The 24043-nt window shown below is 36.2% G+C and overlaps 1 protein-coding gene across 2 annotated transcripts in view; it reads left to right on the forward strand.

The window, feature by feature from the left end:
- The first annotated feature begins 215 nt into the window (after positions 1–215).
- LOC129217049 (homeobox protein Hox-A3-like) overlaps positions 216–24043 on the forward strand; it is an 81381-nt gene continuing 57553 nt past the window's right edge. For both annotated transcript variants that reach the window (XM_054851288.1, XM_054851289.1), the window contains exons 1-2: positions 216–363; positions 19865–20364. In XM_054851288.1, coding sequence (XP_054707263.1) covers positions 302–363; positions 19865–20364 — 562 coding nt within the window. In that variant the 5' untranslated portion in view covers positions 216–301. The remainder of the gene's footprint in view (positions 364–19864; positions 20365–24043) is intronic.

Genomic DNA, 24043 nt, shown 5'->3' on the forward strand with positions numbered 1-24043 from the left:
TAACGTTTCCTGACTACGCCTGCTACAACTCGCGATCTAAAAAGAAAGAAATCAAATTCTAAAGTACAATACAAACTTGCCATGACTTTTGTCACCACCCCCCTATCCGTGTTCTGTTGCCTGTGTTCTTGCAACTTCCCACCCCCGGCGAACGTCACGAGTGTATCCTGTTTGATCACACAAACACTGACCAATGCACGCTTGGCGTTGCGACATCCACTTCCTCGCTGGATTCAAGGTCCGCAGAAGAGTCAAGTCGATTAATTGACAAGAGTCGCGGATTAACATGCGATTTTGAAATATGCGGCTTCTGTCTTGTCCACAACTGGTTTTGTTCCTGCTGGTCACTCTCCTCTGCGTCACGTGAGTGTTTTTCCGCCAGTTTTTCTCTTTTTCTTTTCCGTTCATTACATTTTTTGATCTAGTTACAGCTTAAAGACCTCTTAGATTGCAAGAATTCCGTTGTCGCATTGGTGTCGAATTCGGAAACGCCATTCATACGGGGCTTGTTCTTGTTGTGGTACTGTTACGCAATTCTTTATTTGTAACGAAAGAAGTGAGAGTCTTATACTGCTCAAAAGTCGTATTATCAAAATTAAGTAATTGTCACGTGGTGGTTCTTTAGAACATGTTTTACCTACATACCAGGAACCAGGGGTTCCCAAAGTGGGTGCCGAAGGACAAGAGGCGAAAGTGTGGATGGTATCAATTACTCCCTCTATTTGAACACTTCTATATTCTGTGCACATTTTGATGGTCCCGGCAAATACATCTGCCTTATCCAGTTTCCCTCTAAAATGAACATCCTCATAATCTGAACAGTTTTGTTCGGTCACATGAGTGTTCAGAATAGAGATAATCTACTGCATCTATAGTATTTTCAGTAGAGATAGGCTAGGGTGCCGTGAGAAAATGCCAATTCTTCAAAGGGTACCGCAGATCGGAAAAAGTTTGGGAGTCCCTGCTAAATACAATGCTTTATGGTCATTTGTGAGTAGGAAATATTTTTTGAAAATCGGAAAAAGTGGAATCTGAATCAAATATATGGAGGCTTAAAACCAGGGCCGCCAAAGCGGGCCCCTTGTCAGTTCGGTCGCCGGGGCCCATCTCCTACCCCCAAAAAATATTAAATGCATATTACTCCGATTCTGAGCCGGGTACTATGTTTCCGACTAGGTTGACGTGGTCTCCGTCAGCCCTGCTTAAAACTTTAAAAAACAATTTCTCATTTTCAGCTCAGCTACGGATACTACTTTTGTACTTAGCAAAGCAGCATACCCTACAGAACGTATTTTTGTATGTAGACAGCCTAGACTAGCATGACAGGTAAAAACTGGCAAAAAAAAAAAAGTGCAAGCAGGGCTCGATTAAGATATCGGGGGAAGGGAGGGAGGGGGCAAACGCTTTTTCGGGACCTCTTGCAGTGAAAACTTACAATTATAGCCATTGGCTAAAACAATTTTAGCCAGTTAGGGCCCTAGGTCACAGCCTAATTGACCTATTCAGTAATCAGCCCGTGAATGCAGAACCTGAGCTCCAGGGAGCTCCTATTCAATTTAGCCGTACTTTACGGCGTAGTAGAAGCTTTAAGCCCTGCTTTTATGGTATAACTAAAACCACGACTATTAGGGCATCAGGGTATGTTCCCCGTCTAGAAAAGTCGAAAGGCTGTAATCTACGGGAAAATAGCTTTAAAAACTACAGTCGGACCCCGATTTAACAAATTCATTGGGACCGAAACTTTTATACATTAAATCGGGGTTATTCGTAATATCGGGGTGTGAAAAAAAAATTGCCCTTACTTTACCTAAAAGCTCTTATAATCAACTGCGCATAAATATCCAAAAGAAGAAAGTGTACACTTTTTGTTCAGCATTCCACGAATTATTCCACGAACACTAGTTAATTCGAAATTTTAAAGTGCTGAGTAATAGATTTTGACAATTTCTTTGATAGTTGACTGGAAATAATTCTCTTTCGACTTTATGGAGAGCAGGAAATACTGTGTCATTTACAATTTGCTGCATGAGATAATTTTACAGTTTCCAGGCCATGTAAAGCATTTGAAAAAGTAACAGTTTTAATGGGTGTTTCACTATCGCTTTCTGCATTAGAATCACTATTCATTGGCTGCCCCCTCGCCCGTCAAAAATTGCAGATTCTAGTAAAAGTGTTTTTCTCCTTCGGACAATATGCATATGTCATTTGGAAAACAATCCAATATTTCCTAACTCAAATTGACAAAAAAAAAATGTTTTTGGCTGTTGAAATGATTTGTTAATTCGGGGTTTATTATTCGTTAAATAGGAGTTTTTGCTTTCATTTTAGACGGGGAAAAATAAAAATTCGCTAAATCGCGAAATTTGTTAAATAGAGGTTTGTTAAATCGGGGTCCGACTGTATTTTTCGTAATTTCTCCTAATTAAAGACGCAGCAAGCAGTTGTATTTCCTGCTCGACAAAGTAACCAACTGAACAAAGTAACACACTGAAAGCATTATTTCAGATATTGCTTACTTGAAAAATTAAAAAATAATTGATTCTTAATCGGGAAAAGATCTGTAATCGATGAGATGGGTGGAAGTAAGGGCGGCCCCAACCATAGTTTATGGGGGTCATGAACACCATAATACGATCAAAGATAGCTGAGAATTGCACCTTGAGGATTTTAGTTTTGACGTTACACGGGACAAAGCACTTCTATTTTATTTTAATAATAACCCTCACCAAAACCTCATCTTGCAGTCATTGCCATGAAAAACAAGGAGCTACAAATACAATTACAAATGTGACGACCAGTAACAGGCACTGGGCCCAGCTAGTCTGGTCCTAGTCAATTTATTAGGACCAATTTTTATTATTTCAATGAGGATCAATGACCCCCTTACTGAGTACAGCCTTTTCGGGTAAGGGGTCATTCATTAGTTACGTAAGGGCCCCGAGGGGGAGGGGGGGTTAGAAAAATCTCTACATATCCCATTGAACTATAAGAAGTTCAATATGACATACCCTTACTTTGGGGGGAGGGAGGGGTCAAACCCGTTCGTACGTAATAGTAAGTTTTCAAAGTCGATATTTTATATTGAGATCGCGCGGTCAAGTGGTTTGGAAGAGATCACATTTCATTTGCTTCTGGAAGGTAAAAAACGTATTAGGATGAGTTGTTTTTTTTTTTTCTTGTTTTATGAAGAATGAATAGTGTAAAATATAAGTAAACGTTCGCACTATTCATGGCATGTTTTATTTTTAATTAGTATCGCATCATATAATATATTTGAAAAATAAAAATCTTTGATTTGCGCAAACTGGGAGTTATAGTGTAACTGATCCTTTTCTAACATTTTATTATTTTGAAAAGCGAAATGGAATCGTACGTAAGAATAGGGGGGAGGGGTTTGAAAAATCTTACGTGCCCTTACATGGGGGGAGTGGGGTCAAAAATTGCCAAAATCATCCTTACGTTATTAATGAATGGCCCCTAAGCAGTTCCAGATGCCCACAATTCGACTACGAGAAAAGTAGTAATTTTTCTGAACTTCCAGATTAGCCTGAGATTTGAATAGCTTAAAAATGATCCCTTGTCCTGCTTTCGGAGAAAAAATGTATCCCATTAACATCTTTCATTCAAACAACTGAATCATGTATGTCCCCTCTGACTCTCCTTTGTTCCGAGCTATACATATTACACCATTTAAGTCTGGTATCATAATCTAAATCTCGAACATCTCTCTAAAAAAGAAATATTTCTCTTGAGACAAGGAGCCAAACAGTGGAGATATTTCCTGGTCGAACACTGTCAAAAATCTGAGAGTTTTTCTTGGGTTCAGTTCAGCCTACTTTACTAAACGCTAAAAGAGTAAATTTTGGTACATGGTAATTTTTAACCCCCGATACACAAAGGAAGGGGGTTATAAGTTTGACGTGTCTGTGTGTGTGTGTGTATCTGTATGTGGCACTCAGGCGCCTAAACGAATGGACAGATTTTGAAAACCTTTTTTTTTTTGTTCGAAAGGATAGTTGATCGAGAGTGTTCTTAGCTAGGTTGCGTCTTCGGATGACCCTAAATAACGAGAATATTAATTAAAAACCTCTAAAAGGTGTTTCGCGTTTTTTGCAGTGAAAATATATTTAAAATTTTTTTAATTTGGTACCAAAATAAACAGTATTTTTTCTGCGTCTGATAGAATGTGTTTGGAACTTCCATGTTACATAGGATTCGAATTATAACGCTTTTTAAAGCAGATTTTAAATACAGCTAAGCTTTTATTCAGCGATTAGTAACCGAATTCATTGTTGGCCGACAAGAAAATTAAAAGCAATGATTTAAAAGTTTTATCTGTTACAAGTTTCTATTTGTTAACAAATAAAATACTTGTAATCGGGGGGCACGGAAATGCCCCCGCCAAGTCGAGCGCGAAGCAAACACTGCCGTACCATCCTTTACTGGAACCATTTCGCCGCATTTTCAGGCCCCTATTTGAGAATCTTCAGATGAGACCAGAACGCAGAAATTTTCGTCATCCAGTAAGCTATAATCACATACTTAAAATCTGAAATTTCAAATCTGTAGGTCATTTAGTTCCGAAGTTAAGCGAAAGCAAAGTTTCGCATTTATGACACTCACTCACTCACTCACTCACTCATGATCATCAAAATAGAACTAGTACTTCCCATAAACTCAGAGAGATGAAATTTGGTACAGAGTTAGGGTTTAATGGCCACATAAAGAGAAAACTATAAAAACTAGGTTAATCGAAGATCTGGAGTGACCCTGATTAGAAAACAAAAGAGCCCAACCAAACTATTAGAGATCGACATACCGCCTTTAAAAAAAATATTCATCTTGGTGAGCCGCTTCATTTGATGTCAAAAATCGAAAGTCTGAAGTATCTAATGAAGAACCCTCAGCTGGTCTCAGCTGTATTAGAGATATGGTAATGCCCCCTTCTACTATTGGTACATAAAAAAATCGACTGTCATTGCAAAAGTTCAGCGTAGTGAGACACATCTTCTAATTTAATTTAGCCTAACTTTAGTCTACTCGAATATTACACAAATTAAATGTTTCTACAAAAAGAAGTGAAATCCCACCAAAAACATTCTGCAAAAAACTAGCCAAGCCTCGATGGAGCTGCTTGTTTATCTCTAAAAAGTAATGAAATCTAGACAAAGTCATGACAAGTCGAAGGTTCCTTACTGCGATTTCTTTATTGTTATAGTTAATGTTGTGTGACTTGGCCGTTAAAGGGTACACAAGGGTACAAAACCAGATGCTCCATGACACGATTGCACCAATCTGTCGCCAGAACCGCTACCCATTGACGATGGAAAATAGCCACTTGGAAAACGTGTAAACAAAATTGACTTGTACCCACTAACGTAAATAATGTTTAACGGCCAAGTCACGCAACATTAACTATAACAATAAAGAAATCGCAGTAAGGAACCTTCGACTTGTCATGACTTTGTCTAGATTTCATTACTTTTTAGAGATAAACAAGCAGCTCCATCGAGACTTGGCTAGTTTTTTGCAGAATGTTTTTGGTGGGATTGATTTTACTAGTATAAGGCTTTTACAAGGATTTTCAATTTGCCCTCTTGATTCCACATTTGTGACGCAGTCGGTTTTTTTTTTAAACTTTAATTTTAGTTATTATTATATTTTAAATTGACTGAGACCGTTAGTGAAAGAAGTTAATTGCAGTAAAAGAACAAGTACGTGAAAACTGCGGACAATGTCTAACTTCCGATTCACGAATTCACTTCACAATTTGGTGTGTGGAAATGGGATTTTGCGTGGAAATGAGTTGTTTTATATATTTTTTTTTCATAAAAACTGTAATTAGACGGTTAAAAAAGTATTTTGTTGATATTAATTTTCCGTAAAAGCTACAATTGACAAAATACGCAATGTCGGAAATGTACCGTACCTTTTGCAAAATCGAAGCCTTTTTCGCACATGATTATGTAAATTGTACGCTTCCGATCATTTCCCTTCATTCTAAAACTCGTTATTTCTTCGAAAGGGTAGAATTCTTTGGCAATACTTTCCTTATTTCTCTTTAAAAATCCTGAATTTCGGCCTGCTGTTTTTTTTAACATAATAAATAAATAAATAAACATACAAAAGTAATAACAATCTCAAAAATTGCTGACTACAGATCCTATACTGTAACTTTCTATTTTTAAATAAGCCAATTTATTATTCTAAACCTAAACCAATTCTTAAGAATTTTTCCTTGCTATTTTCATTAATTTAAAATTTTGTCCTCTAACGCAGTGAGGCTCAACTCTTTTCAGCCCGAGGGCCAAACCTCAAAGTAAAATCATTCTCGCGGGCCAGAACTCATATAAAATTTCGGAAACTTTCATTCTTTTCTAAATAACATGGGAAAATAAGGAAACGTAAAGAAAATCACTAACTATTGAGCAATCACGATTGCTTATTGCTTTCATTTGACTGTTTTTGACGTTCCTTTGATTTTTCCCACCAGCACCCTCCGCAGCATCACCGTCGACCGGCTCCTCACAATGCTGCACCTCTAGCGAAAACCGTCTCCAGGTTTCGTCAATATCCTACACTTACACGCATACATACACGCACCTACACACATATACATATATACACCTACAACACACACATACATACATCTACACTCATACACAAACACATACACACACAAGCACACACACACTCACATACACACAACTACCCACACACTCATGCCTGCACACAGACACAAACACACATGTCTACACACACACATACCCCCACACACAAACACACACGCTTACATATACACACACACTCGTGATTGCGAAAAACATAATTTGAATTCAAGATGAGAAAATTCAAATTATTATTATTATTTTTTAATTATTGTTTTCAGTTGATGCTTATTTTCTTCAATGCATGGTGCATGCTTTTCAGAAACCAATTTCTGAATATTTGGCTCCAAATGTGTGACATTGTCACTAATCATAATCTTCTATTTGTTACATTGAACAAAGACGCGGGTCACACGGATCAGTTTCGCGAACCGGATATGGCCCGCGGGCCGTAATTTACGCACCACTGCTCTAACGAAATTCGCCGCGTAAAGGAAGTTAAGTAATTACTACACTTTGAAATTAATTTGCAATTGCTATTTTTAAGAAAAAAATAGTTGTAACCGTAATGAATTGACTATATTTGTAATAAATTGTGGTTGTAGTTAATTACAGGAGAATGTAGTTTTTTTACGACCAGTATTTGGAAGCTGCTTTTGAATGCTGATTTGAGGTTCATGAAATATCAAGCCTCCTACTCGGTAGCATTTTATGCAAAGAAATAAATTATAGAAAGCTAGTGATGTTATGAATGAGAAATTGGGAATGTTTAAACATTTAGGAAATTTGACTTTCCGGTTTTCCAAGTTCCACAACTTTCATTAAAATTAAATATATTACATCATATTACTCACTCGGTTCAAAGAGGCCGACGCATCAGCTTAAGTTTAGCCATTTTGGATCGGATTTTTCATTGTTGCACTGTTAGGGTTACCTCAGCAAAATTTCAGATTTCGCCAAATTTGCTGGAAATAATATTTTATTTACTAAACAATTCACGTGTGCCGCCAATAATTGCTCACAGTGAACAATCACCAAACGCGATAAATCGACAGAAAAGACAGCCATCCAAACACACGCTCCGATCCGAAATGGCTGATCTTAAGCTGATGCGTCGGCTCGTATACTGTCCAACCACAGATTGTATGGAATTTTCAAACGTCCAGATGAGACGAATCTATCTGAATGAGGGGGAAAAGTAAAAATTTGATGTGTGTATTCCGCTCATTTGAAGGAGACTCTGCTTTTGCAAAAGCTGACATTGCTAAAAATAATAGATTTGTCCATTTCCGGCTGTAAAACGGATGTTTGTCTTTCCATATAATCCGTGGTCAGACAGTATATAGGCGCCTTAGTTAAAGTTACCCCAACCAAGAAGCCATTCCATAGTTTAAGAAAATAAATAAATAAGTAGCAGTTGAAAGAGCCTAGAAAAACATCTTTCCGGTCGCATATATTATTTGCTCTAGTGTCCCTTTGATCAAAATACGAGATCCTAAAATCAGCCGAAATTTTGAGAAAAATCGCTAAACGGCGAGTTTCGATGAGCAATGGAAGACCCCCAACAGACGCTGTGCAGATGGATGTCTTGCCACATGCAGACGGTTAGACCTGGTACAGTGGTGGTCAGAAAAAAAGGACAGCAGAAAATTGCACAGAAAAAAATATTTCTGAAATAATTCAGTATACACAAAATGCCTTTTTATGCTAGAAATCATTGTGGATGGCAAAACATTTGAAAATACAAAATATAAATGTTTTAGTGATTAATAAAAAAATGTCATTGTTAAAATTTGGAAAAATTATAAGGACAACTAGCGTTTTGCCTTGAAAACCCCTAGTAATCAATAACATTTTATCACTTTCTGTGTAAGAAATCATAGTGAAGTGCAGAACATTTGAAAATAGAAAATATACATCATTACTCTCAGAATTCATTCTGCCCTGCACAAAGAAATATTTGAGTAGTTTCCGTCCTTTGTGAAACTTCATCAGACCATTACTGAGTCGCCTCCAAATGTACGCTTTGAAAAAAAAAAAAAATCCTTCACAGAGATATCATACCAGATGTACCAAAAACTATCTAGTTCATTATAATTGAACTTTTCCTCCTTAGAAAAGAATACATTGTCCCACCTTTTACCTAAAAAAAACGTATTTTCTGCGCGCTCAATCCTTAGTCTCTTATGAACTTTTTTAAGAGTCGGTCGTGACATTAGTTACACATCATGAAACTTTTACTATTTTTCTAAAACGTGTTGAACAGTTCAAGAACTGCATCGTAACTTGATATCTAATCCAATATCTCTTGATGTTTGTTATTTGAAGCAAGTTCGTCTGATTATCACGTGTTTTACACGTACAGAAACAAAAGATTTTCTACATATACGTCTTTGTGGTTCTTATTTGCCGGGATTTTAGAGAATGCTCTAAATGACCGATATTTATCTATTCAGATTTGTTGCTATTTGACATTACAGTAAGTAGTGAAATATTTCAAGCAACCACTTTCCTTTTCTCAAATCCTCTAAGTTTAGTACTTAGCGGCATGCCTACACTGTTAAAACTACAGGATGCATTCGGCACCTTTCAGGGGAGAAACGCTTGTTCACCAGCGGCACCCAATACGGAGCCGAATTAGCACCTCTAAATAGGGTGAAAAGCAGGCACCTTTAAAAAAAAGGCAGCCGGGGTGAAAAAAAGGAACCGTCGGTGAGAGAAATGGCACCCTTACTACAGATCCTCCTCCCCCTCCCCCGTATTGTGTGCGTTTTTGAATACAGTTGTGGATTTTTTTTTATTTTTTTTTTTATATAGTTTTCTTTTGATTCATGATATTCTACGTTTTGGACATTTTTCACTTTGAACTCAGTACTGGAAATGATTATAACTTGTAATTACAGCATTTGATCATGTTTCAGAGTTTTCAACATAGTAAAGAAGTGCTCATTGCTTTAATTCATCTGATCGTGCTCTAACTCAGTGTTTCTCAACCTCTTTTGACCCACGGGCCGGTAAAAGCAAATGAAAAACTTTGCGGACCAGTGAAATCTTAATCGTTTTCTTAAAAATTCATAAAATAAATAATAATAATAACTCGGGGGGCGTTAAAAACTTGTGAAAAAATTCGGCGTTCTGGTGACATTTTTTTTTTACAAAGTAAAGTTAAAAATTAATAAAACAATAAATATATACCCCCTTTACTTGGTATCAAAGAGATGTCACAAATATGTTATAATTTAAAGACGAGTAATTATTTAAATAATGTGAAAAATTATACATTTACTAAAACATGACCCGTGCCGAAAATGAAGTATAGAGGTACTCATGGATTATTTACATGAAGAGCCAAAAATATTCTGGGATATTACAGTCACGGCAAAACAAAATCGATTCATAAAAGTTAATCAAGAGAGTAACAAAATAAAACGAACATGAAGTTTCTCAATAGTTCAAAAAACCAAAAGAAACTTCTAACGCTATCAAGACATTAACCACTAACAGGAAATGATTCAAACACTTGAATGAAAAAGAAAAAAAAAAAAAAAAGCCATACGGAGAAAGATTTTTTTTTTTTTTTTTGCTGTTTATGTTTTCGCATGCTATTCTGTTATATCCTACGAAGCACAAGAATAATTTTTATTCTGGTTCTCACTTGTTGATTATTGATAATCGTATTGCTGGTTATTCTAGTGATTAAATGTTGCTCATCGAATACTCAAGAAAATAATGATAGATATTTTTGATAGCATTTTGTATGATGGAAATTTCACGATAGTAACAGTAAACTGAAACGACAGTAACGGTAACTGAAAAGCAGTAAATGCACTTTTAAATACTTTTAACTATGTTTGAAAGCCCTAAAAGCTACAAAGTGATCAAAAGCTGTACTTACTTGTTATTTCGGATAGTCAATCCTAGAAAAGTTGTGTTTTAATCCAATAGTGTACTTCATTCAATGTGAAAGACACATAGATGCGAACATCATTTGTGCGCCATATCGAAGTGGTTGAATGCATGTCTAAGGCAAAAGCGCATGCGCAGCGAGTCTTTCTGTGATTGCATGTTGTTTTGGCTCCTCTGCTCTATTTCCTGGCCAGCGTGGCACCTTAGAGCACCATGCTTTCACCTTAGGGTGCATTCGGAAACACGGATCGGTCGCCTCGGTGCCACCGCAAGCATTCGGAAACGCTTGCGGTCGAACCGGTGACGTCACTTAACCGCGTTCAGAAACGCTACGGTCGTTTTTTGGCGGTCGACTTGGTAACAACCTGTCGTACCGTAGTCTGGAAGCGGTTAGCAAGTTCACATGCGTCACATAGTCTGTGTTGGCCAATCCGGTCGTGTTTCATGTTTTGATCGTAACGCACGTGACTTTCCCCATCACGAAAGTTACGCTTTGATTGGAGCGTCGTTTGCTGCTGAACTAGAACTACCGCGGTGTAACCACGAGCGTTCGGAAACACAGCTGTTCTACCAGGCTTCCTAGAGAAATTCCAAATACGTCATAACCACACCGGTCTAACCACGCGGTGTAACCAGTGGATCGTTTCCGAACGCAGCCTTAGAGGGAATATATTAACTCGTCTGGAACCCCTGGTTATAACAGTGTATAAAAATAGAATTTAACATCCCCAGTCGCTTACTAAGCATTTATATAGTTGTGTAGTATAGTGTGCAAAACATAACACACAAATGTAATTGTCCTTATAATTTTGTCCATATAACAGGGATGTCTGAATTCAAACTTCATTCTATGAATACGAAATTAATTATGTATTTCCAACAAAAGATTTAAAAGAAGTTTATTTTACCATTAGTTTCCAGTCATAATATTTGCCTAACTTTCCGACCAAATGCTGCCAAGATTTGGAGGTTTTTCTTTTGTCCTTGTAATTATTTTGGTCACCACTGTACCTTCAACTTCTTACCCCGGCTTTAAATTTGGAACTTTCCTTGAAATTTCTGCAGACTTTAAGACCTTATATCTCTGTAACGGGGGCACGAAGGCAAATAATTGTTGCGTCAAAAATATGTCTTACCATGCTTTTTCAATTGCTACCCGTTTAAACTTGCATTATTCGTGTGGTTCCCTGGTAAGTGGCTGGATAACTTTGAACCGGACTAATACTTCATTTTAATATGCTTCATATTCATCATTTCTTCAATTTTCGATAACTACGCAACGCTGGTTGTGAGTATTTCTTTACTTTTGTGAAAACAGATACGACACTACTAAAATAAGAGTATAGGGAAGTTAAAGATAAAGAAATTCTCTGGATTAAGGTTTCCTTAAATCTGAGATGTGGTTCATTTTGGCTCTGTAGCCGCATTCTCCGAGTATTTGTATAAGTGTGGAAAGAGGTGTAATGCTCATAATTCAATGTAGAAACAATAGTATTAGCTCTGGATTTGTTCTTTGAGCCACGATGTCGTATTAACCGCTTTCATAAGAATCAGCTTTGTAATTAGTGAGTGTAAGGGTTAAAAATATTTTAACCCCCCCCCCCAATTAATCGGGTTAAAAATATCTACAGAAAGAAATAAAATGCAATCAAAAACAAAAAGGAAAGAGTTTAAGTTAATCCAATTTATTAAACCATTCTAGCATCTAAGCTCGTTAATGTTGAATACTTTTGTGCTTGAAAAGTAAAAAAAGAAATAACAACGTTTAATTGTACAAAATTGCAGATTATTGCATACACGTGTTTCAGTGCTACAAGGAATCCCTTTTTCAATACAAAATAACTGAGTTTATGGATGAAAAGACACCCGACAACTTTTTGTGCAATGAAACGTTGTTGTTTCTTTATTTTATAATTTAGCTCATTATTGTATTTAAAGATATAATGATGCTGCGCACGTCGATGCGCATTTCATACAAATAAATACTCAAAGGCGCATTTGCCTAGAGATTTTAATCATTTTCATTGCCGAAAGCAGAATTAAAATTGACAGCTAATTGAGAGGCCAATTATGTAAGAGCGAAAATATGCGCCAGGATGTTATTATAGCTTCATCCTACTTATCGCAAAAGCTTCTAGAAAAATCGGAAGAGTTTCTCGAAATAATAAGATCAACACAGTTGAAGCTTAAATTTGCGAAAATACTGCATGTTCTTGCTTACAAGTTTGTGATCACAATACTGTAAAACCGGTTTCAACGAAATTTTGCAATTTCATTAAACCGATGTTTGAAGAAGTAACTGGCATTTTAAAGATTAACTGTAATTAATAAATGATTTTAAAGGTTTAATTTTACTTATTGGACCCTAACTGTTAATTTAAATACATGCATTTTTTACTTCCTGAGTATTGCTTATTGTTCACACTTAGTGGTTGTAAGTAGCGCGCTACAAGTAGCGACGCTACTGTAGTAGCTACATTTTTTAGTAGTTTGTAGTGTAGCGCACTACTTTTGAAAAAAAGTAGAGTAGCGAGTAGTTCGCTACAAAAAAAAGTAGTTTGTAGCGATTTCTGAAAACTACTTTTGAATAAAATTTCCAAAAAAAAAAAAAAAAGGTTTCAAACATTCTGACAGCTGCAAGTCTTACGCGAGTAAAACTTGCATCAATTGGATTCGTAAGACGCTGAAAAATACGAGCTGTCATCAGACATATTTCGACACCATACGTTCTATCTGTTAGACGCCATTAGTTTGTTTGGCATCGATATGTTCACATTTCCCTAATATTTGCCTTGAGTAGAGCATGGCTTAGAAAGAAAAGAATAACTGCCAAATAGTATCAGGTTTGTGTTTTCTGTCAGCAGAGAATGTCCCATGGATGAACATCATTTTAGATGTCAATGAGATTATTGTGTCAGTATCCTCTTAATATGGAAGCTACTGCAAATGTTATAGAAGATAATGATATTGAACTGCCTTGGCCGGCTAACAACAAATATTACGGTGTTATAGGAATGGATGATAACGGAAATGTTTCCGTTTCATGCAAAATTTGCCCGTTAAGCAAAAAGGTATGAATGTCATCCGCATTTACTATCGAATCTCTACTTACGTGAGAGATGAGTTCCAAGACGTAGGTTGACATTTTGCGTTGAGGAAAAGAGTATGTATACGATTTTTTTTTATGAACGTACCAATTATTTTAGACATTTGTAAACACCCCTAAACTATTTTTGCCCATTGCTTAAGTTCATTTTTCCGAATTTAAACGTAGAGAAATGACATTTTATTGTATTTAAAATGAAACTGTTATTGAGTAAAAATACGGTTAGGGTGCACAAAATCAATGGAGGAGAATGGCATAAAATGAAACAGTACGGTACGTATAGTATGTAGTAATAATAAAATGCAGCACTACAATAGTACTGTACAGTAGATACAGTAATTATATTCGACGCACTTTTTACTTGTTTAAGAATATCGAAAATCTTTTGTTTTTTTTAGTTGTCAGGAACTTTTCTATTATTCCTTTTAAAACTTTAGATTAACAGCCCGCTTATGTGAAATGATGTTTCATCAACTTCATATTTAGAATGAAAAATATGCGGAGTGGCGATTTTTAAATTAAAAAAGCAATGTTTCGACTAGTACAGTGTGGGGTACTTTTTCTTTCAGTGATGCTGAAAGGAAAGTTCATTCACGAAACTCATATTTAGTACCCAATAAAGCGGGTGATACTTAAGCCTTGCGATTCCTTTCTCAAAATTTTCGTGTTACGGGGTGAGGAATTCGCGTTAACTTGAAAATTCGTTACTTGAGAAAAGCTCACTATTTAGCCATTTCGCGTGTTGACACTTGCACATTGAAGTAAAGTAAGCACTCTTAGTTATTTTTCATATTTCGGATATTTATTAATATTCGACAACAAATACTCGTACCGCTTGGTATATTTAAAAATGTTCTTTAGTTTTTCTTTTTTACTGGTTAAGGGTTCATATATCAACAACATAAGAGTCAGTTGTTAAATATTTTTAGTTTTCGAGATCATTCGGTAAAATTGAAAAATGCTCTTAGTTCTTTTTATCAGTTGCGTATAAGAAAGAAGATTGTGTCCAGGTCCGGCCCTCTAGCTTAAAACTCAAAATCAATTTACTAGTTCCTACAAAATATAAGTCCCTATAAAATTAACTCCAATAATGAAAATTAAGTTTATCTCTTTTGTTTAAAAGGTGTTTCTCACCATCTAAATCTTACGTACATATACACTATATGACCAAAAGTATTGGGACACTTTCAAAAATTTACATTTTTACGGATTTCTCGAAAAATAAAAGAACAATTGCTCTGTAATTTTTTGACATTAAAGGTATACTCTAGTTGCTATTTTTCAACAAAAATTAAGTCTACTATTCATTTAGGAGACGAGCAGCAAATTGAGGAAACAAAAAAAAAGTTTTTGATCATTTTTCATTGTAAATAGCTGGTAATAAGCTGTAAATTTCAGAAATAAATTAAAAATCTATCTAGAATTTATTTTTATATTTTCGTGAAGGTATCTCTTATACCCACAGAGATATAAGCATTTCTTTCAAAAATGCACAATTTTTTTTTGAAGTTTTCGGCTCATATCAGGCAAATTTTTTCTGTTAAACGTTACTTAACTTTCAGAATATTTGACAGCATATTAGAGAAAAATAATAATACAATTTGAAGTTAAAATATTGAAAATTTTCTGAAATATGAAAGGTTAAAACCAATTAATTTTTCACTTCGCATGCACGAAAGATAGCAATTTATAACTTTCATAATCGGAAGTCCAGATACATTCTACAACTCATAAAAAAAATCTCACCGTGATATCTTTAAAATGTAAAAAGTTATCAGCGATCTAATGAGCCGAATTTTAATATTTCTTGGCTAGACGGCGAATCGTGAGGGATCGTTCGCAAATAATTCATTCTGATCATGAATCACTCTGCAATGATAACAGGAAAGTGTTGCCAGTTTGCAAACGACCCCTTACCGTTCATCGCCTGTCCAAGAATTATAGAAATTCGGCTCATTAGATCGCTGATAACTTTTTGAATTTTAAAGATATTGAGGTGGATTTTTTTATGAGTTGTAGGATCTAAGCTTTGAATCATGAAAGTTATAAATTGCTATCTTTCGCGCATTAAACGTTCACTGCGCATGCTCGAACGTGATTAATTGCTTTAAACGTTCATATTTCATTAAATTTTCAATATTTTAATCTTAAATTTTATTCTTATATTTCTCTAATATGCTGTCAAATATTCTGAAAATTAATAACGTTTGACTAAAAAGTCTGCGTGATTTGAGACAAAAACCTTCAAAAAAGAATTTTCATTATTGAAAAAAAAAACTTGTATCTTCGTGGGAGATACTTTCAAGAAAACGTAAAAATAAATATTTGATAGTTTTTTAATTTATTTCTGAAATTTATAGCTTGTTCCCAGCTATTTAGAATGAAAAATGATCAAAAACCTTTTTTTGTTCCCTCAACTTTTTGCTGGTCTCCTGAATGAATAGTAGACTTTGCTTTTATTGGAAAATGACAGCTGGAGTATACTTTTTATGTGAAATAAATTACAGAGCAATTGATCTTTTATTTCTCCAGAAATCCGTAAAAATGTGAATTTTGAAAAGTGTCCCAATACTTTTGGTCATATAGTGTATGTATATCTATATGAAATTTTATTCAAATATGACTGCAACTATTTACATTTTTAAGTAGCCGAGTTGCACTTCTTGAATGAAATATTCACTGTCGGGAAAAGATTAAAAACTTGAAGGTTGAATTCCTTCAACTTTTTAAATCCTTTCTTGCAGCGGGTATTCGTAAAAATCGTAAAAAATGTTTGGAATGGCTCAATAAAGGAATGAAACAATAAGTAATTCGTAGTTCATGTTCAAGTGAGTAAATTTATTAATCGAAACCAGTTTTTTAATTTTTTCGTTCAATCTTTAAACGGTGTGCATGTGTATGCTTTTTATTTATTTATTTTTATGCTTTTTATTTCTTTATTTTTTAAAAGTAGCGAAGTAGCGACTACTTTTCGAAAGTAGTTTGTAGTTGCTACATTTTGAAAAAAGTAGTTGTAGTTGTAGTTAACCACATTTGTAATAAAGTAGTTGTAGTTGTAGTTCGCTACAAAAAGAAAGTAGTTTTTCCAACCACTGTTCACACTATACCGTGGCAGTGGGTGGCCTAGTGTGTACTGCATTGAGCTCGGGATTGGATAGTCCCGAGTTCAGAATCTGTCACAGCCAAATGGTCGCTGAATATAAACGGAGTAACATGTTCGTTAAATTCGTTTAGATTGGAAAGTCCTGTGGTCGATCACGAGTAGCAGCCATGGGTGCAAGGTTCCTGAAGACTTTTCCTCTTCAGAGTTATGATAAAATTTGGATTTACAGGGTGTCCAGGAAAGGACACCCTCATTTCAAAATTAAATATCTCGAACACAAAGACCGATATGGGAATGAAATAAACGGTATGTTTGATGTGAAACATGTGTCCAATAACTTGGAAATCAGTAACAAAAATTGCCAACAGGTGGCGCTGCATGCTGAAATTGCAATAGAAGTTCCCATAAATAGTGCTGCGAAGGGGTTGGAAGATAACTTCTAGCGTAAATGTAAGTACCTCTGAGAGGTAAAACTGCTGTTAAAGTGCCTAACCCCTTCGCAGCACTATTTATGGGGACTTTTATTGCAATTTCAGCATGCAGCGCCACCTGTTGGCAATTTTTGTTACTGATTTCCAAGTTTCTGCAAAAGATTTTTATGGGTTTCACAATAAACATACCGTTTATTTTTTTCCAATATCGGCTTTTGTTTTCGAGATATTTAATTTTGAAATCGGGGAGTCCTTTCCTGAACACCCTGTATGATGCTGCATCTGTCGGTTGACGCATAAGCTGCACTCTTGCTCTTACCAGGGAACCACACGAAAAGTGTTATAAGTAAATCGAAGGAGCATATTGAGATCTTCTTCTCATGCAAAAAGTACTTGCCCTCTTATCCTCACCTCCCCCGTTTTCTAGATATAGGGTCTATTCTTAGAAGTCTGCCGAAATTCTAAGAATAGACACTAAATTGACAGGCTTAGTGAAAAATGAGAGGTTTCCCGGACTTTACTGCCGTCTGCATGTCGTAGTGTAGGACATACGTCTGCAAAACGTGGGAAAGATGTCTCCCGTTACACACCGAAACACGCTACATTTGACGACTCTTTTTAAAATTTCAACCGACTTTAAGACCTCACTAGCTGCGTCGCCCGGTTTTGCACGGTCCACCTCAAAAATAAAAGTTATGTCAAGTGACATGTGTTCAGCAATCAGGCTTGAGCAAAAAAAAAATCAGTAAAATTTTGCGGCAGATTGCGGACAAAAAACCAAAAGGGAAACATTTTAAGTCCCCCGATTGCAGGAAAAGCCTCAAAACAACAACCAGAGTTTTATTTATTCATAATCGAAAAAAAATGGCAACAGATCTCTCTTTTCAATGATTTTCTTCACGCTACAAATCCTCATATATATAACAGCACAATGATCGAGTAACACGCGTGTTTTAACAATGAAACTCGCGCCACGGGATCATAATTTGATAATGTGTTAATGTGTTTTGGTAATGTTTAATGTGAAGGGAAAGGCTTTATTGTGACGAGGCTGAACTCGATCCGGTCACTTAACTGTTTTACTGGTTAGACTGTTATTTCAGTGGAATGAGGAAACGAAAAAATGATCAACAATGAACGCTACCTACTGGAGTTTAGGTTAATTCACTAGAGTTAGGGTTACAATTTCAACTATCAAAACATCACCAAACAGGCAATGGCTTCGTTCAAATGTAGAAGCAATTTTCACCCGTCATTCCTTGACGGACTATTTTCTAGTTTTTAATAAAAGCATTGTTACGGAAAGTTGAGATGAAGCACTGAATAGCTAAACATAAAGACGGGAAAATTACGAATCTATCGATACTTGGTTCGATGGTCAATTCACTGGCGTTTGGGAGAAGTAACTTAGGCTTAGAAATAGATACATAGTTACATACATAGATACATACGCTCAGTTTTTAATTATATAAGATATTTCAATCACGGCGCCAAGAGAACAAATAATTTATGCTCCCAGAAACATGTTTCAGTATGGTTTTTCGTTTATTGCTTATTGAAATTTTTTTGATTAGTACACTATCGTCTGGTTTCCTGGTTAATATGGTATGCTACACTGTAAAAAAATTCCAAACCGTTACTGATTATTTCTGTGAAACGTTTCAGGATTCCACAGATTTTCATCCACTTTCTGGGGAAATCATGTAACTTTGTCAAAAAGTTTCCTGAATTACTACAAGTTGCACGAATGCGGACTTCTCACTGTTACGAAAAATACTTTTAGCTACCAGTTTAAATATTAACTAAGTGTATTCATTAAGTGTATCGGCTTCAATCGATTATCCAGATTGACTAAGCTTGCAGTTAGAGTGAATAAATCTTTGGATCTTGTAGCTTTTCAAGAATTGCAAGCGAGTTAGATTCTTGATTTATAGTACTTGCAATCTGTCTTATCTTTGGCCATGTTTGGAATAATGCTTTTGGAGCTTATTTGATAAATAAGGATATAATAGGTGCCAAGCTATCATAGTAAACCTACCTAAGGAATGAGTTTTCTCTGAAGGTTCCCCGAGACACGACTGACTTTAACCGGGGAGATTTCTGAACTGTTCAGGAAAATTTTAAGACGTTTACTGTATTTTAGCGGAAAACATTCCAGAATAATTTCAGGAAGGTCACTGGATTTTAGCGGAAAAAATTCCAGAATAATTTCAGGAAGGTCACTGGATTTTAGCGGAAAACTTTCCTGTTTTTTACAAGATATGTTACTTGCAGAAATTGGGCACATTAGCTACCCATTATTTTCCAGGAACGATTCTGAATTGTGTTTACAGTGTATGTCTCTTGTGGTCTGGGGGAATAAGTCGCTGTCATTCACACCAACGACCCAAGTACGATCATGTACTTGGGTCGTGCATGGGTCATGGGAACAATCGTCTCTCATGGAATAGGGAGAAAATGACTGTAGCTGTAATAGGGAGCCTCGTTCTCACTGAACCTGCTTCTTGCTGCCTTAATTCCTATTTGCTTCTCGAAAGAGAAAGAGACAGAGGTTTTTCAAGAGGAATGGGTAACAACGACACCTGGAAACATCTGCAGTCTTCAAAAGTTAGGTCAAATGTGGACATATTAAAGCAAAAAGTACGTACGTTTTGCGGATCTTTAATAAATAGAGTAATTTATTCATTCTAAAATATTCTGCTCTTTCTAGAAACGCGAAAAGAGGTGGAGGCAGTCGGGGAGGAAGTCGCTCGAGCAGCCGAAGTTCCAGCCGCACCAGATACTCCGACCGATCCAGAGATCGAGGCTCACCCAGTGCTCCGGCACCAATACCCATTCCCAGAGCACCTCCGGCACCTGCCCCTGCTCCTAAGCCACCGGCCCCACCGCCAAAAAAGCCACCGGCGCCGAAACCTTCTGCGCCAGAGGAGCCCGTTGTCGCTCGGCAACCTGCGCACAACCCCAACTTCAGAGAGTCTAGTCCAAACCAGGGAGCCAGTCAACCGGCAAGCAATCCCAACTATCCTGGACAAAATGTACCCAGCAACAGACAACCACCTCCTTATTCTCCGGGAGTAGCGCCGCCTGCTTATTCACCTGCTGGTCAATCTCCACCACATGCCCCTGCGGGGGCGCCACCTGCCTATTCACCAGGAGCCCAGCCACCGCCATATGCTCCTGCAGGTCAGGCGCCACCGTACAGTCCACCAGGTATGTATTCTTCTGGTCATATTTGCCAAGAGGGCCGTGGTAGCCCGATCGGTAGAGTGTCGGATTCGGGGCTGGAGGGTCCTGAGTTCGAACCTCGATGGTCGAAGATCCACCGTCGTCATTAAAGGAGACTGGGCGACGTTAAAAATGCTCGTGGTCTCAATGTCCTCCAAGTGAAACGATACCTCTGGGAGTGCTAGCACCAGGTAGCTATTAGCTCCTGGTCTAGTTCTAAATTCTCATTAACTGTTCAATCCGGTGATGGTGCTGCCATCTATCGGTATAAAAAATAATGGAGGCAAGGCACTTAGTATGCAGTCCTCGACATAAATACAGTTGTAGTCAGTTGTGACTCGGAATCGAAATCGAAATATTTGCCAAGAGACTATATACTGTATAGTACTTCGTTTTAAGTACTGTCAATTTTAACTTGATATTTGCACTTTAAGTATTGTATGCAGTACATTGGAATTAGTGGTTGGTGGAGAAGAATCTACGCTTTGAAGTTACTGAAGCAGCATATAAAAGTGTACTCTAATGCTCTTCAAAGCTCAGCATTTAAAAATGTATTAGCAATACCTGCACAGCGATGCCCGTGCTAAATATTTAATGGAAGTCCGTTGAATAAAAAAAACTGACGCCCCCTCCCCCTCTGATGTGAAATGATCTTTTTTTTTTTTTTTTGTATAAAATGCGTACACACCTTTTCAAAAAAAAAACTGTTAAAGTTTCTTTGGAATTTAAAACTTTTCGTCAAATCATTTAATTAGATTTACAGTTGCTTTAAAACTCTATTTAGCGAGTGAAGCGGTTTTTACTGCAATTTAAAATATTTCGCCTAAATAAGCAAAAAAAAAAAAAAAAAAGATATCAAATATTATCTTTCAAGTGTAAAAATAATATCGCAACTCTATTGTTTATAGCCAAACTCGCCCAGCAACCACGCTACCTTAATCCATCCATCTAACGAAAAAAAAAAAAACATCCAGTGGAACATTCAAAAAACATCGTCAGAAAAAAAAAGAAGAAAATGTCGTACATTTCACTCGGATAAAAACAAATCAAAAGTTTCTTTTCTTTCAAAACAAATGGCCAAAACAATAAATTACATTTACGGTTGCTTTGAAACAATAATCCTAGACTGAACTGCTCAGCGCCTAACGCGCCAAGCGACCACGCTACCGGAACCCAGCCCTTTGCGAGTGAAACGGATGTTTTTTCTTTGGCAATAATAAATGTTTCGCCAAACAAACAAAAAATCACATTAACTTAAGTAGCTTTCAAATCTTTATATACTAAGAGCTGCGTTTCCCGGCTTTGCCCGGTCTGCCTTGAGAATAAAAATTGTGTCTAGTGACATATATTCAACAATCAGGCTTAAATAAAAAAAAAAAAAAAAAAAAAAACACCATGCAAAATTACCCTTACAAACAATGACGACAGATATTAAAATAATTTTAAGAAATTAAAATGTTAAAGATGGATTTTAAAAGCGTAACCATGGAAACACGAAATAAAATAAGTTTAAGAAATTAAATGCAAAATAAGGAAAGAAACAATGGATTCAAAAAGTGTAACCGTGGAAACGCGAAAATAAAATGGTTGACAACCTGAATCAAAATGACATTTCTCGAAATTGATTTAAAAGCGCTTGTAACTTTTTTTCCTTTGAAGATAGAAGCTAAGTTTTTCGACCATAGGTCGAGAGAGAGAAAAATGTCGCTTTTTCCAACGGTGTCAAAAGGAAAACTAAGGGACAATTCCTTCACTTTTTATTGATAGATTTAATGAAGAAAGTAGTGCCTAAATTTCGGCTTAGCCTAAAAAATTTCGAGCTAAAATCGCAAATTACTCCCGCCGTAATTAAGTTAGAGCATTGAAACAAATTGTTTAGAACGCGGAAAGTTCTACCCTTTTCAACGATACATAATATTAATATGTGCAAGACACTTTTCACTCCCATATTCGGTAATTTATGTGAAATTTGGGCCTAAATTGGAATAAAAAAAGAACTAATTATCGGATTATTTCGAATTATAGCCTATGTCACTCAGCAAAGAAGCACCTTTCATATAGTGAAGGAATTTTCAAATAGGTGCAATGGTTCTGGAGCTTACCTTGAACAAATAAACACGCAAAAATCGGCCCTCTCTATTTATAATATTAGTATAGATAAGAAGTCAATACGCGTGGAAAAGTATGAACTTAAATGTGAAATACGGTCAATTCATTACAAATCACCCAGGCCGTAGGTTGTGTTGCTCGACATTTTTAATTTTCCTAATTTTTTTTACCAGTTATTTTCCCTTTACTAAGTGAGTTCAAAAGTGTTGAAAGAAAATTTTTTAGGCTCATGCTTTTTTTTTTTTTTTTTACACGCCATTTTAAGTTTGCCTAAGCCGTTTTTGGACCCAATGGCAAGTTTTACGTAAATGCATCTAACTCGGTTAATTTTACAGCCATCAAGACAAAATAAAATCCTACACCATCAGAATGATGTCCTAGATATGATTTGCTTGCGAAATATTATCTAAATGGGGAGAAAGGTGAAGAAAAAAATTCACAACTACAAACTGAAATACGAGTTTGAGTGCTGCGAAATTAGTAAAAGGAGGAAAGCCTCAGCTTTTTTTTTTTTTTTCTTGTGTGTGTGGATATAATATAGAACAGTGGTTCCCAACCTATTTTGGCCCATCGCCCCTTTCGAAAGTTAAATCACACCTATCGCCCCCCACGTTCTTCCCTTAAAAACACAAATTAGATGGCGCTGATTTTAGTGAAGATTAATGTTACTGAACGCCTAATTTTAGTTTAAAGCTCCAAAAAGTGCATGATAAAGCAATAATTAGCTTTAAAACTGATTTTTTTTAATTCTTAACCCCTTGCCTTCTCCCTCCCCCCCCCCCCAAAAAAAAGAAAGAACGTAATTTGAAGCGCTTTAATTAACCAACGTCATTTACATACTTAGCAAAAATAAGAATACTACATTTTTCAGTAGCAGGCTTTTTTTTAAATTGAAATCCGGAAAAAACGAAAATTTTAACTGTTAAGATTTGTTTTTTTTTAACCTTTTTAATGGCTGCCTTGTGCTTGATGGAACTCCCTTAAAGCTTTGATGTTTGGCTTTATATTAGTGAGATTTAATCTTAGGTCCCCTTTGAGGCAGATGTCCAATCTATTTCTTTGCTTCGTGAGAAGCTGCACTACAGAGCTAAAACCTCTTTCAACTAAATATGTTGAGGGGAATGAGATGAGGAGCTGTTCAGCTTTTTTCCAAATTTGTGGGTAAGTACCCATAAGCTCCACCCAGGCAAGTTCGTAACCGAATTGCTTGAAAGTAATTTTTGATTCACAATCAAATTTCAAATCCATAAACTCTGTCTGCAAAGAGTTTTCCAGTTCATTTAATCTTCAAAACTAAATGGGTCTAAAATCCAGTCAGGAATTTGTAAGTTGATCAAATCTGCAAATATTGATCCCATGTTCTTTTTTAACTGATCAAGGTGATCAATAAGAATTAAAAAATTTTCCTCTGGAAGTTCATCATCCACGATTAAACTTTTTTTTTAGAGTCGGAAACAGGGTAAATTCTTTACGGCCAATATTTGCCTTGTGGATTTCGAATTTGGCAATTAATGCTGAAATTATGCTTTTGGCTTTGATTCAGGTTCATCTCGTT

The sequence above is a fragment of the Uloborus diversus genome, chromosome 2, assembly GCF_026930045.1.
Source record: "Uloborus diversus isolate 005 chromosome 2, Udiv.v.3.1, whole genome shotgun sequence".
In the NCBI taxonomy this organism is placed as follows: domain Eukaryota; kingdom Metazoa; phylum Arthropoda; class Arachnida; order Araneae; family Uloboridae; genus Uloborus; species Uloborus diversus.